The 15,936-nt window shown below is 38.1% G+C and overlaps 1 protein-coding gene across 6 annotated transcripts in view; it reads left to right on the top strand.

Annotated features, from left to right (window-relative positions):
- CSNK2A1 (casein kinase 2 alpha 1) overlaps positions 1–15,936 on the top strand; it is a 50,142-nt gene that overhangs the window by 19,875 nt on the left and 14,331 nt on the right. For 2 of the 6 annotated variants that reach the window (XM_045529533.1, XM_045529534.1), the window contains 4 exons: positions 788–834; positions 6,019–6,229; positions 9,018–9,129; positions 15,505–15,606. In XM_045529533.1, the coding sequence (XP_045385489.1) occupies positions 6,129–6,229; positions 9,018–9,129; positions 15,505–15,606 (315 nt within the window). In that variant the 5' untranslated portion in view covers positions 788–834; positions 6,019–6,128. The other 4 variants (XM_045529532.1, XM_045529535.1, XM_045529536.1 and 1 more) reach the window with 3 other exon arrangements.

Here is a 15,936-nt window from a genome sequence, read left to right as displayed (position 1 = left end):
CCAGTTCTCTAGGTATTCCCTAATCCAGTCACATTGACATCTAAAATTAACCATCACATGACCTCTGTAGTAAAACTGATTTGTGTGGGGAGTAGAGAAAGGAAAAGAAAGAATCACAAAGATTGTAAATTAATTATTCTGTTTGTTTTAAGCACAAACTGTAACAGTTGACTAGAGTAGACTAATAGTCTCTAAATCAGATATAAAAGGGTTACTGATCTGATGTGCTACTTACAGGGAATAACAAGATGTGCCAACTTTTCACCATTTTAGAGTACAAAATTACAGGTTTTTAAAAAATTTTTAAAATTAATTTATGTTTCTTTTGAGACATGGCCTCACTCTGTCACCCAGGCTAGAATGCAGTGGCATGATCATAGGTCACTGCAACCTCAAACTCCTAGGCTCAAGTGACCTTCCCAAGTAGCTGACAGAGTGGCTGGGACTATTAGGCACATGTCACCACACTCGGCTGGTCTTTAAAATTCTTAACTTGCTTAAAATGTTGTGCTTTACAGTTTCTTGTTTTAGTGCTTTTCATCCAGATAATTCCTATGCATCCTATAAAAGTAAGCTTGGATGTTATTTTTTCCCTGACAGCTTTCCCCCAGACATTTTAGGTAATCCATAAATATTTGTTGAATGAATGATTCGTTGTTAGTGGTTTAAATATCCTTCAGTGCCTGCAGAGCACCATGACTTAATTCTTTCAAGCACTGATTGCTTGAGATTGTAATGGTCTGATTTCTCTGTCTGAGAGCAGATATACTTTCTCTTTATTCTCCAGGGCCTAGAGAAAGAATCCCTTCCTGGCAACCAGGCACACATTTCCTGGTACGTAGTAAGTGTTCAATAAATGCTTACTGAATGAGCGTTCTCCTCTTGATTTGAAAAGAAGAGAGAAATTGAGGACAACTCTGGACATGTGAGACAAGTAATTATGATAGCTACTCATGCTTTTTGTGTTTGTTTGGCTTTTTAACCAATGCCCCACTTTTGTAAAGGGAGAAAAGCAAGTTTGTTTTGCTAAATTTTTTACTTTGGCTTCTACAACAAGGCAGGAAAGTGTATCTTCCCCCTGAGTTCCACAAATCTTACTTGTCTCTTACTAGTTTACTCTGCCTGATTGCTTGGAAAAAGAGTTCATTCATTCTCTGCAGCAATGCTTAAAAGGTGGTTTCCTCATACAGCTGCTTTCCCTCTAAACCATGCAGTCAGTGCAATCTAAAAGCATGGTCCTTGGGGGGTTTTTTGGGTTTTTTTGTTGGTTTTTTTTTTTTGAGACAGGGTCTCCCTAGAGTACATTGGTGTTGTCATCATAGCTCACTGCAACCTCAAACTCCTGGACTCAAGCAATTCTTCTGCCTAAGCCTCCTGAGTAGCTGGGACAACAGGTGTGCATCACCACGCCTAGCTAATTTTTCAATTTTGTGGAGAGATGGGGTCTTGCTCTGTTGCCAAGGCTGGTCTTGAACTTCTGGCCTCAAGCAATCCTCCCACCTCGGCCTCCTAGAGTGCTAGCATTACAGGTGTGAGCACCCGTGCCTGGCCCTTATTCTTTACTATAGAAATCTTTGTCTGGTCTGGAGGATTTTGAGATCTTGTTCATTTGCTATGGTTGATCTAGTGTAATGGGAGGGGGATTTCATTTTTTTAAGAAAATAAACATTAGGGTTAGAAAGAACTAAGACTGTATTACGGTTAGAAAATGGACTTAAGTTTTTTAAAGTTCCAGAATAATTGTTTCCATTTCTAATACTAGGAAATTCGTCAATAAAAATACATTAGCAAAAATGACTAGTCAGACTTGGACAGTTTTCTGGTATTGGACCATTAGTAAGCCTCTGTTTTCTTTGTTGTTGCCAAATTGAAAAATAGGAATGGAACAGAACAGAGGAGATTAGAGGGAGGGGCTAGCTAAGGGAAAGGGGAGTTTTTATTGAAGTTAATTCTATATTTAGTTTATGTCTGTGAACTTACACTTTTGGCCGTGCATAATTTAGCCTTATGGTTTAATGGAGTTTTTATTTACTTATATTTTATTGAACCATGAAATTGGCTTTGATGTGGTCTCACTTCAGGAGGGAAAAATTTATTGACAAGATACTTTTTCATAGCTGATTAATTGGCTTGTGTTAGGCTAAACATTGAGTACACAAGACTTAACCTTGCCTTAAAAATCATTCTGAAGGCTTTTAGGTAGACATAGTGGCCTGAAATGGTTAGCCACTAAAGTTACACCTTCTTTCATGCAATTACATGGGAACAGTAAATACTAAAGTAAGATAATTTAACATGGAGATTATTAAGAAACGTAATACTTTTTCTATAAGTCAGAGTTTTCTTTTTTCTTTTCTTTTCTTTTCTTTTCTTTTCTTTTCTTTTCTTTTCTTTTCTTTTCTTTTCTTTTCTTTTCTTTTCTTTTCTTTTCTTTTCCCTCTCCCCTTCCCTCCTCTCCTCGAGACAGGGTCTCTCTCTGTCACCCCTGCTAGTGTACAGTGGTGTCATCATAGCTCACACTCCTGGGCTCAAGCGATCCTCTTGCCTTGGTCTTCCAAGTAGCTGGGACTACAGGTGTGTGCCACTGCTCCTGGCTAATTTTTTGGTTTAAAAAAAATTTTTTTTTAGAGACAGGGGTCTCACTATGTTGCCCAGGCTGGTTTCAAACTCCTGGCCTCAAGCAGTCCTCCTGTCTTGCCCTCCCAAAATATTGGGATTACAGGCATGAGCCACTGTGCCCAGCCTTGTACTGGATATTCTTATTTGTAAACTAGGGGAACTAATGCTTGCCTCAGAGAGTTGTTGGGAGAATTTAAGCTGAGAAACTCTTGAAGCTCTGGACCTATAGTATCTATCTATTTAGAATCTCCTTTTGAGATTTCAGAGCCATTTTAACCTTAAGTCTAAAACTTATCATGTGAGCTCTCTTCCAGAATGTTTTATTTCCATTTATAGCACCAACAATCTATCAAACCAAAATCTTAAGAATCACCTCCCACTTCTTACCACATTTTCTAGTCCACTCAGAGCTATTGATTTTACACCATAAATTTTGTTCCTCAAATTAGTCCACTTATCTCCACTGCCACCACCGTAGGTCAAGCAGTCATTTCTCTCATATGTGCTACTATAATAGCCTTCTTTCTCCCTAAGTCCTGACCCACACCCAGCCAGAGTAAAAATTTTTTAAATGTACATATGGGTCACTTTTCTGCTTAAAACTTTTTAACGAATTTCTGTTACCCTTAGTCCACAGATAAAATCTTTAATGAGGCCAGGTGCAGTGGCTCATGGCTGTAATTCTAGCACTTCAGGAGTCTGAGTTGGGAGGATTGCTTGAGGCCAGGAGGTTAAGACCCCGTCTCTACTAAAAATAGGAAAAGTAGCCGGGCATGGTGGTGAGCTCCTGTAGTCCAGCTATTTGGGAGGCTGAAGCAGAAGGATCACTTAAGCCCAGGAGTTTTTAAGTCTGCCTGGGCAACATAGTGAGACCCCATCTCCAAAGAAAAATGAAAACAAACTAAAATAATATTTATCTTTGATGCCATCTCTTCCCTGTCTTTTCACATCCCCTCTTTATCATCGTCCCTTCAAAGGCCTGCCCCCATCCCCTTCAGTTATCTGAAGTTGCAGAGCCACAGTTCAAGAACCCTCTGTTCTATGCTCTCATATAATTACTGATGAAGGCCTGTCATTTGAAATTCATGTGAGTACCCCTTTTACTATAAGCAGATTATTTGGTATGCATGATAGTATAGTGAAGCACCTCTTTGGGGTGCTGCATAACAGTTAGCTAGTCATCCTCCTAGTGGAGAATCACATCTACCAGTTCATAAATCAGGTCCCAGCTGATGAGACCCAAAGCTGGGTCATTCAAATACTTGAGAATCTCAAGAGTTTCATTAGTAATTAGTCTTACTTTGCTCTTCACAGAGATTACAAAGGCCTTTGGGAGAGCAGAGGAAGATGGATGATAAGAATGTACATGGGCTAGTAAATAAGGAGTTGGGGAATAGTTTCCATGAGTCAGGTTGTTTCCAGGGAGAAATGTGGACTGATTTTGTAATGTCATCTCCACCTGTGAGAGGCTGGAAGTTAACCACAGCTGGTTAAAATTTCTAGAAATAGTGTGGTGATAGTAGCACAAGAATGTGAATGTACTTAATGCCACTGAACTTTACTTTTAAATGTGGTTAAAATGGTAAATTTTATGCTACATATATTTTACCACAATTTTTTAAAATGTTTCAACAAACTGGGTGCTATGCTGGCACCTGTAATCCTAGCTACTTGGGAGGCCGAGATGGAAGGATTGCTTGAGGCCAAGAGTTTAAGACCAGCCTGGGCAACATAGTGAGATCCTGATTATTTAAAAATTTAAAAATTAGCCGGGCACAGTAGCACACCTATAATCCCAGCTACTCTGGAGGCTAAGGCAGGAAGATCACTTGAGCCTATGAGTTCAAGGCTGCAGTAGTGCACTCCTGTACTCCAGCCTAGACAATAGAGCGAGACCCTGTCTCTTAAAAATATTTTAAAGTGAAAATAAAATGTTTCAACCAAAATAAAGTACAAAAGACATCTTCATCCCCTTTTCCCAGATTTGTCTGGGTAATATTTTACCCCGTTTGTTTTATCATTCATGTGTATATTTTGTATATATACATGTAAACAAGTATGGGCACACAATTTTTTCTGAACCATTTAAGGTTAGATTACATGTATCATGGCCGTTTGCTTCTGCTTCAGGAAAATTTTTTTCAGAATAGATACTTAACTATTATGGTTATATACCAGCTTCATGAATTTACATTAATGTAATACTTTAGTACCATCTAAATTCCAATTTTCTCAGTATTGTTTTTTTATAGCATCTCCTTCCCACTTTCCCTCCCCTGCAGTATAGGATATAGTCTAGAGTAGGATATTGCATTTACGCAATGTCTCTTTAGTCTCCCTTTGTCTTTTATGATATTGACATTTTTTTTTTTTAAGGAATACAGTGCCCCCTCCCATTTTTTTAATAGACACTTCTTTTTCTGTGTGTCCAGTGTTTCCTAGTAATTAGAGGGAGGTTATGCAATCTCAGGCAGAAAATTGCATAGGTGATGTGTCCTTCTCAGTTATCATACCTGGAGACTCAATACATTTTTAATTAAATACATAGTGAAGGGGATCAGTAAATGTTGTGGGAATTTTAGAGAACAGAGACAAAAAGATTGGAGTAGATATCATGAGAAGACATCATTAAAAAGGAGACTGATTTGATAGCATAATTCCTCCAGTGTCAAGTTTTGCATTAGCTCAGCTAATCTATATTACTGTCTTATACCAGTTTTTATCAACCTTGCTCTTGTGTTAAATAAATCAAGAAAAAAAATGACTGATTTCACTTTTAAATTTAATGACATCAAATGTACCTTTCAACTGGTGATCAAGGGTCTACTGATTATTACTTAAGGTTCCCCAAGTGATTTGGATCAATATAAGATGACATTGAACTTTGGTGTATGAGAACAAGTCTTTATTTTCTTCCTGGTGTAGTCAAATATTATAGTCAGACTGACAGTTTGTACTGTTGGCTTTGCCACCATTCTAGAGGCTTTTAGCACCCTTACTTGAATTGTAGAAAGCTGCTGAAATAAAAGTACTTTTCTTGCCAATACCTTTCGTAGAATGAGTAAATAGTAGTAATGCTGATGCATCTATCCTTGAGGCTATTTTTCCCTTCCAGGCTATCTTACAAAGAGCATCCAGACTTTCCATGCAGAGGTAACAGGCTACTACTTTGGAAAATATGATTAAGGCAAATATCAATTTAAGTATATTTATTTGTTGAAATTTTTTTCATGTTATAGGAAACACTGTAGTTGACACAGTTGGGATATATTCATTGGTTAACAGGTAGGAGAACCAGAGCTATATTTGAGGCCATTGTTATTCATAAAATGATTTTTTTTTCTTCCCATATACTTTAAAAAAATAACTTCTTGGCCTTTGTGCATTTTATTTCTGCAGTTTGAAGAAAACAGGTCTGAAACAAGGTCTTACCCCCAGCTGCCTCTGAACACGGTGACTTGCCAGATCTCCAAACATCAAGTCCAGCTTCGTCCGCCAACCTGTCTGACATGTCGGGACCCGTGCCAAGCAGGGCCAGAGTTTACACAGATGTTAATACACACAGACCCCGAGAATACTGGGATTACGAGTCACATGTGGTGGAATGGGGGTAATCGTTTTTGTTTACTTTACTATACTCACCCAAAGGGCTGAATCTTACAGATTCATTGAGTAATTTTTGTCAGGAAACAACCTTGACTCTGCATCTGCAAACCTCAAGATCAAAGCCCAATATATATTCTCTTCTTTTGAGCTAAAAGTTAGGTTTTGTAGTAGAAAAGCAGAGTATTGCTTTGGCAAGTAAACAATTTTGATGGGCTTATCATTTAAAAATCATTGTAGTCTCTTCTTATCCTTTTCTCTGATTTATTTACAGTCATGCATCACATAACATTTCAGGCAATGATGGGGCCTGCATGTGTGATAGTAGTCCCATAAATATTATATATAGTGGAGCTGAAAAATTCCTGACACCTAATCATGCCATAGCCAAGCCATCATGTCAGCAACACATCACCTCTTTTGTGTTTAGATATGTTTAGATACACAAATACCTTTGTATTATAGTTACCTACAGCATTTAATACAGTAACATGCTGTACAGGTTTGTACCCTAGGCTTTACCCTGTAGCCTAGGTGTGCAGTATTCTATACCATCTAGATTTGTGTAAGTACACTCTGATGTTAGACACATTTCTCAGAAAGTATTCCTCCCTGTTGTTAAGCAAGGTGTGTGGTACACAAAGCTGGTAACAGTAGTACCTATCAGCTTGCTTCTCAAGCTAAGGGCATTGCATATAGGTGAGAATTGATACTTGAGAGACGTTGAAAACACCAAACTCTTACATAAAGTGAGGTCAGAGAATGTTGTCCTGTGATGATACTGAAGGATGAAACAGTTCTCCAGAAAGGTATCTTCTTTCTGATGAGATGCCAAATTAAATCCTTAAACATTTGCCCTTATCATGAGACAAGCCATGTGTAACATGGAATTCAGTCCAAATTCCATCTTGAACAGTTGTAGTCTGCCTGAACAGCTGTGTTTGCCCTCCTAATTCTCTGTGCAGATTCATTTGGATGTTTGCATTTCCTGTCCCAATATGGTAGACATTTAATTGATCAGATCAGATCATACTTTTCGTTATAAAAGCATTTTGACATTTAAGTGCAAAAGAAAGCAATTTAAAAAATTCATAAAGCTACAGATCCTATATGCTATATTTTTATATCTGACTGCATGTGATTTCTACAGCCTGTAAGTGGTTAAACACTGTCTTCCTAAATTGTCATAGGGTGTATTTTTAATCTTGATTTATGCCATGATTCTTAACAGTAAATAATTGCTTCTGCGTAAGAAGGCACTGTGTGCTTTAAAGATACCATCAAAGGCCGGGCGCGGTGGCTCACGCCTGTAATCCTAGCACTCTGGGAGGCCGAGGCGGGTGGATCGCTCGAGGTCAGGAGTTCGAGACCAGCCTGAGCAAGAGTGAGACCCCGTCTCTACCAAAAATAGAAAGAAATGATTTGGACAGCTAAAAATCTATATAGAAAAAATTAGCTGGGCATGGTGGCGCATGCCTGTAGTCCCAGCTACTTGGGAGGCTGAGGCAGGAGGATCGCTTCAGCCCAGGAGTTTGAGGTTGCTGTGAGCTAGGCTGATGCCACGGCACTCACTCTAGCCCGGGCAACAAAGCGAGACTCTGTCTCAAAAAAAAAAAAAAAAATAAAGATACCATCAAGAACCAGTGGTACAATACCAATAAATGTTATCACTATTGATAATCTAACAATTCCCCTCTTATGTCACAGTCTTTGGACTCTGGATAATACTGTGTTTTACTGTGGAAATGTCAACCACTATCTTCAAATTGAGTGCTTTACACTTATTTCTGCTTAAATGACACTAAATAGCCCTTTTTGGTTTTTGGCATTGGTGCCATTTGCTTGCTTGCATTTGTTTTGTATGCCCTTCTGCGGGAAGATAACTCAGTCAGAACTGGGAGCCTCTTTGCCCTCATCCATTGTTCCTGGTACCTTTTGGCTTCTCCATTCATTCACCTTCTTTTTAGCTGCTTGAGGAAAATGAATGGCTGATTTGGTACATACTTAATTCTTAGTGTCTTCAGCAGGAATAAATAGAATTTAGGCCTTATTAAAGGAATCATGTCATTCTTTAGAGCATAGTCCTCTAAGTTGGAAGCAGGGTTGGGGGAAAATAAATGTTGGCTTTCCCTTATTCTTCTTTACCTCTCTTACCTCTGTTTATTGCCTTTACTGTTGCTTATTTTTCATGGAATATGGGTAAAAGTAGAGAAAGGGACCTCTAACTATGGTTCATGACCTGAGTGTGCTTTATAAACTTTATTATGTGGACTGTCCTCAGAGCTTGCCCTGGAGGGCAAGTGGGAGATCAAGCTTATATATTGGAAAGCCACCTACCTGGAAGAGGCCTATTGAAAATCAGCTGCTCCCAAAATGTGGCTGAATTGAAATATTCTTACATCATGTGTTGAGTCCCAACACTGGGCCAAGCACTACAGGACAGGAATGTATAAAAATTATTCTCTAAGGGAAAGCTGTCTATTGTTGGAGACAGATGTATTCATAAAAAACTCTGACTGATACAAGCCAGCTGTGTGTGTTATACCAATAGAGATGTGAATAATTTGGAATTTTGAAAAGAATAATTGAAAGGCTTAAATTTTCTTATTCTAGGATTTGGAACACATTTTTAATTAGCCCAATTTAAAAAAAATACAATGAATCCAATTTGGGAATTATTTGAAATACCTTTTATTTCTGTTATTCCTCTTGGTAATAGAGTTTTATAAGTAGAATTGGTGCTTGATAATTTGAACTTTTTTAATCATTGTGACTTTGACTTTTTTTGTCCACAGAAATCAAGATGACTACCAGCTGGTTCGAAAATTAGGTCGGGGTAAATACAGTGAAGTATTTGAAGCCATCAACATCACAAATAATGAAAAAGTTGTTGTTAAAATTCTCAAGGTGAGTGCAAGAAGAGAATTTCAGGTGTTGATTGTTAAAAATAATAGTGGTGCCTTTTAGAAAAATAGTATTAAAAGTTTTTTGGAGTACTTCAGTGCATTTATTTTACTGTATCTTGTGAACTCAATAGAACAAGTTATGCTTATTTGACAGATCAGGAAACTGATGCAAGAGAATTGATTTGACTCAAGTCATATAACTAGGTTGTGGCAGAGGAAGAGAGTAAAGGTACAGTCTTCTCTTAGGTCTTGCCACATACTGATTTCCTATATTTTAAATTATATTCTGTGCTTTTGTTTCCAATAAATAAATCATTACCTCTACTTTATAAGGTTGGGGAGTCACAAATACAGGCCTTAGAGGACAGGCAGATGACATCAGTGAGGGTAGTCTGGTGTAAATGCCCATGCTTAGATGATGTGAGTGGTAGAGACTGAGACAAACTGGGAAACACATGCCTCTTCAAAAGGAGGTAGCTGCTTCTCAGCTCCAGCTGATTATTGCCCTGCAGTAGTGTTAATTCCTGTATTGCTTGATACTCTGTTTTGTAGAGAGAAGCCAGAGATTTATATTTGTATATGAATTCCCCTGATTTTTTAAGTTTGGCTCAAGATTTGTTAAAACCATCACACAAGCCAGATTTGGCCAGTGAGCTACCAGTGTGCAGCTTTTAATTTTGTTATATCTGTACTGCGCACTGTCATATTGATAACTTAGCTTATTGTTCCTTACCACAGGAACTTTTCCATATTTGACACTGAGAAACAGAAGTTTCCAAACTCTCAATTTACAACACTTATATTATCTTAAGTAATTTTTTTATGGTACCCCTGAGCCAAAAGAAATATCTAGTAGTTCTGTTTATTAAGTAGCTAGGTACAAAGAACTAAAGTATTTATATTTTAACAACTTGGTAGCCATATACAAAGTTATACATCTAAAAGAAAAAAATAATTTTTTCTTAAATAACCATAATTAATTACTATTAGGATATATACACCTGTTAGTCACTGCGCAGCTTCTCTAATGTTGGGATCAGGTTGGATACCATCGCTGTCATTTCCTGTTCTACTTTAATTTTTGCATAGTACTTTTTATGACACCAACTGCTAAAAACCCGGCTTCACAAAAATATGCCCTCAAAAGGAATATAGTGCAGTCTAATGTTGAAGCTGTGAACTACCTCAAGGCTAGTAAGGCACTCAGTGGCAGATATCAGGTATTGACTGGTGAGTTTCCCTCAAAAATTTAAAGCATTCCACAGTGTCTCTGTGAATGAATTGCTGAGGCACCTCACATACTATTAGACAACCAAAGAGTATCTGTCTTAGCACATATAGAAGGAGAACTAGGCTGGGAATCAGAATACTTGGGTTTTATTCCAAGCTATAAAATAATTAGCCATGATAGTCCTTTTAGCCTAAGGTGTGTTTATTCATCTGTAAAGAAGATAATCTTACTTTATACCTACCTTTCTCAGAGTTGTTATAAGGTTCAAATACAAAATTATGTATAGAAGCATACTTTGGAGACTGAGGTTCTATGTAATTTTAGGATGGTATTCATATGGAGAGGTATATGGTAAAATCGGGTGATATATTAATTAGACCACATGAAAGGCACAAATAAATAGTGGGTTTATAGTTCAGAAGAGGGTAGTAGTTAGAAAAGCTCTCTGGAGCTGTTTTCAGGCTGAATGAGAGGAAGATTTGGATAGATGTGGGTGGGAGTGGGGAAGGGGGAAGCATGCTATAGAATGCACCAAGATTAGACAAGAAGGAAAGGAAGAAATAAGAGAAATGTTTCATGTGGAAGATGCTATGATGATATGTGACCATTCACAGGGTGTGACTTTAGAAAGGGAGATTAAATTTGTGTAAGGCCTAGAAAAGATAATCTCTGCATTTCCTTCTAGTCTTAAAAGTTATTAGGTTATTAAGTATGAAATGTCTGATTTCCTTAACACATTGACTGCCACACTAGAAAAAAATTTTTGCCCTGGGGCCATGGTGTTTTATTAAAACAAAAAGATCCTTTCTAATTTATTTTTTATTGTTTTCAGTGCATGAATTATATGCAACACAGTCCACGTTTTTAGAATTGTCAATATTAATTGCAATAATAAGAACATCAACAAGTAAGATTTTCACGAGCCACCTGCAGGGTTTTGCTTCAAGAGGCCCTAGGCTCAAAACTAGCTTGAGTTAAATACAACTCACATGGCAGTCAGTATGTTAAGTAATAAGTTTGAGAGTTGATCTTTCTGATATTTTACTTTGACACATCTTGTTTTATTTTTATTGTGAAGGTACAGCCTCAGTCTTTCAAACGCATGTTTTGGCTTGTGATTATCCTTCAAATTTTTTTTTTAGAGAAGTTTTTGTGAAACTATATATAAGTTAAAAATTGATGTTATTTTCAAATGTGAGTTCCATCCTGGAACCAGTGTAGCGCAGACAGCTTGAAATATCAATGGAAGTGTTTGGGAAGGATGTGGCTAATGAATGCATAGTATGTCAATGGTTTCAGAAGTTCTGTTGAAAATGAGCCATGTGGGACCTGAGACCAAGGGGGCAATGATGAGCCGAAACTGTAGTGGGAGCGAATCCATCTCAACCTATACATGAATTAGCAGCAAGGTTTGATGTTACTATTCCAACAATATTGGACCATTTGAAACAAATGGGCAAGGTAAAGAAGCTGGGTAGATGAGTTCTGCATGAATTAAACGAGCATCAGAAAGGAAACTGTCTTGAAGCTTGCCTTTCTGTGCTGTCATGTCATAAAGGCAAACCATTTCTACACTGTATTGTTACATGTGTTGAAAAATGGATTCTTTCTGACAATCAATCACAAGCATTTGGCATAAGGGTTGGATAAAGACGAAGTGCCAAAACACAATCCAAAACTGAATATTCATCAAAAAAAGTTAATGTTGTCAGTTAATGTTGTCTGTTTGGTGGTCCAGCGCTGGCATTATCCACCATAGCTTTGAAACTTGGTCAGTCGATTACAGCAGATGTCTTTTGCAACCAACTGGATGAAATGATGAGGATACTTGTGATTAAGCAGCCAAGATTGGTCAATAGACACAGGCCAATCCTCTTGCAAGACAGTGCTGGACCACATGTCTCACAAACAACACTGCTCAAACTACAGCAGCTGGACTTGGAAACTCTCTGTAATCCACGGTATTCACCAGACTTTGCACCAGCTGACTACCTCTTCTTCCAGACTTTGGACTACTTCTTGCAAGGAAAAATACTCAGTTCTCAACAAGCTATAGAGAACACCTTTTGTGATTTCATTGCCACTTGCTCTCCAGGCTTCTTTGCTGCTGGCATAAACAAGCTACCATTATGATGGCAAAAGTGTGTCAATAGTTTAGGTGCATACTTTGATTAATTGTACTGCTTTTTTGAGATATAATAAACTACACTTTTGATTTGAAATCGGACATTTCATATTTAATGACCTAATATATGACTTTATCTCCTCTACATAGTTGGGAGCCGTTGATGGTTTTTTAGTGAAGGGTGATTTAGAAAGATTTTTTTCAGTTCAGTTTTCCTAACTGTAGTGTATATTTTATTGTAATTGTATTAGTAAATGGTATAAGTATAGAAGTTCCTTCATAAACTATATCTAAAATTTTTAATCTCCCTATTTAATGAGACAAAAGTTGCATTGATCACATTAAATTAGGGCTTAAGTCACCTGCCTAGTCTGTTGCAAACCAGTTTTGTAAGTTCATAGATTTGAAGGATTCTGTAGAATAAAAGTTTTATAAGCCAGTAGCTTTTTTGCCATAAACTAGCAATTGAGAAGTATTGATTTAGTAGAAAATAGGAGGTGGATTGATGGGTTAGCCTCTGGAGGGTAGAAAGGTCTCAGATACTGTAACAGAAAAAACTGCTATCACCTTGTTTCCCAGCTAGTCATTGTATTGAGTTCTAATAGAAGCAAGGATAAGAGGCCATGGATTGAACTGAATGTGGACTATGTGGAAGTCACTCTTTGTAAGACAGCTTCCATTTATTGGGTATCTACTTTGCATTGGGCCCTATTCTAACTGGCATATAAATCACAACAGCTCTGTGAGCCAAGTATAGTTCCTTTGCAGCAGTGACAAAAATAAAGTTGATAAACATTTACATGGTTTTCTCAAAGTTGAATAGCTACAAAGCCAGATTTTAAGTACTGTCAATGTTTCTAAAATCTGCTTGCTTTCTACTTCCATGTGCTTTGGACTTAAGGTTAAAAGAGTTTATAGTATTATTTGGTAGTTCCTAGACCTAGATCATCAGCCTGGGAATTATCTGAAAATAGAGCCCCAGTTTCCCTCTCAAGATTCTGATTTAATAAGTCTAGGTGGGTTCTGGGAGTCTATATAAAAAGCCAAGTGATTGTTGATCACCAAACTTTTGTAACCACTGTTGGGAATGAAGAGATGAGATATACTTTAAACAATTTCTAAGAGTTGTATGAAACACATTAGCAGTCAGAGGTGACCAACACCCTGGGAAAGAAATGTAGCAAGTCCAGTACAGCTGACATAGGCCACATGTGGCTATTGAGCATTTGAAATGTGGCTGGACTGAGTTGAGATATGCTGCAAGGGTAAAATACTCTGGATTTCAAAAGGTTAGCACCGAAAAAGGGTGTAAAATACATCCCTCATAATTTTTTATATTGATTAATATGTTGAAATAAGATTTGGGGTAAATAAAATATATTATTAAAATTAATTTTGAGCCAGGCATGGTGGCTCATACCTGTAATCCCAACACTTTGGAAGGCCAAGGTGGGAGGATCCCTTGAGGCCAGGAGCTCAAGACCAGCCTGGGCTACATAGTGAAACTCTATCTTTACAAAAAATTTAAAAATTAGCTAGGTGTGGTGACCTGTGCCTATAGTCCTAGCTACCTGGAAGGCTGAGCCAGAAATATTGCTTGAGCCCAGGAGTTTGAGGTTACAGTGAGCTGTGATTGTACCACTGCACTCTAGCTCAGGAGACGGAGCAAGACACCCTGTCTCAAAACTAATAATAATTTTGTCTGTTTCTTTTTACTCTTTTGATATGGCTACTAGAACATTTAAAATTACACATGTGTCTTGCATTATATTTCTTTTGGGCCAGCACTGTTTTAGACTATTAAGAAGAAAGTGGTTGTGTGAAGGTGATATAGTTGGACCAAGGCTCTCCTCAGAAAAATGAAAAGGATTTCTGTACTAGAACAGATGTGGTAAGAAAAAAGGAATGTGGAAGATATACTCTAGGAACTCAGCAGGGTAGTCTTTTTAAAATGGAGGAATGGGCCGGGCGCGGTGGCTCACGCCTGTAATCCTAGCTCTGGGAGGCCGAGGCGGGTGGATCGCTCGAGGTCAGGAGTTCGAGACCAGCCTGAGCAAGAGTGAGACCCCGTCTCTACTAAAAATAGAAAGAAATTATCTGGCCAACTAAAAATATATATACAAAAAAATTAGCCGGGCATGGTGGCTCATGCCTGTAGTCCCAGCTACTCGGGAGGCTGAGGCAGTAGGATCGCTTAAGCCCAGGAGTCTGAGGTTGCTGTGAGCTAGGCTGATGCCACGGCACTCACTCTAGCCCGGGCAACAAAGTGAGACTCTGTCTCAAAAAAAAAAAAAAAAAAAATGGAGGAATGAATTTATGAGAGTATTGGTGATAAGGGTGGGTAGATGCTGTTACATATTATGTTGCAGCTATATTCTGAAGTCTTTTCAGATGCTTCATTTGATTCTTTCCACAATTATGAGGCAGATACTCTTGTTACTCATTTTACACATGATGAAAGTCTTAGAGAGGTCATGTGATTTTGCCATGGGCACACAGCTAGCAGGTAATGAAGGTAGAATTTGCATTATAATTACTCCAAGACCCACACTTTACCCACAAGGTTATGCTGCAAAAGATGGCTTGCCGTCCTTGCTGTTGGCCCTGATTTCCTTTACCTCTATTGAGTATTTATAGACTTAGAGGAAGAATGGAAAGGGTCCATCCTTCATCTGAAATGACAAAAGTTTTTCAAGATACACCTTAAAAGTACTAACTAAATCACTAGTTTATAAGGTTTTAAAAAGTTAACATGTTGAGACTGATGATTGAAATTAAATGCTAATTCTTCAGAGGTCTGGTCTTTGGAATAGAAATCTTTTTTTTCTTTCAATTCAACTTTTGTAAGTACCTGCAGAGTTTCTGGCACAGTGCTAGGAGAAGGATTCAGAGACGAGTCTGACACATTTCCTTCCTTCAAGGAGCTCATAAGTAAGCCATTTATGTATTAACACTACCTGTTGAAATACTCTGAAATAATTTTTTTTCTTTTTTTTGCTGATGTACTTTTACGCTTTCAGCCAGTAAAAAAGAAGAAAATTAAGCGTGAAATAAAGATTTTGGAGAATTTGAGAGGAGGTCCCAACATCATCACATTGGCAGATATTGTAAAAGACCCTGTGGTGAGTATAGTACGTGTTAGCAAGGCCCACCAGGGCTGAGGTGGTGTTTGACTGGGAGCACAACTGGCTGTCCCCACCCCACCCCCACACCCTCATCATTAAGTCCTGCTTTAAAAGTGCTTAATCAGATATATCATTTAACTAGCTTGGGTCTTTCTTTCAAAGAGACCTCCACCCACAGACTATTTCTTATTCTTCTAGGCTAAGAGACTGATAGCACTGGAAACTGAAATGTGTTAATCCATTTTGCAAACTCAGGTCCGATGCCGATGGGCGATGGGCGCATTGTTGGGCTGCCTAGAGCCTGGTGAGACTTCAGCTCCATGTCTT

Source organism: Lemur catta, chromosome 17 (genome assembly GCF_020740605.2).
Source record: "Lemur catta isolate mLemCat1 chromosome 17, mLemCat1.pri, whole genome shotgun sequence".
NCBI lineage: Eukaryota > Metazoa > Chordata > Mammalia > Primates > Lemuridae > Lemur > Lemur catta.
The sequence above is the reverse complement of the archived record's forward strand: the minus strand, read 5'-3'. Positions and strand labels throughout refer to the sequence as shown.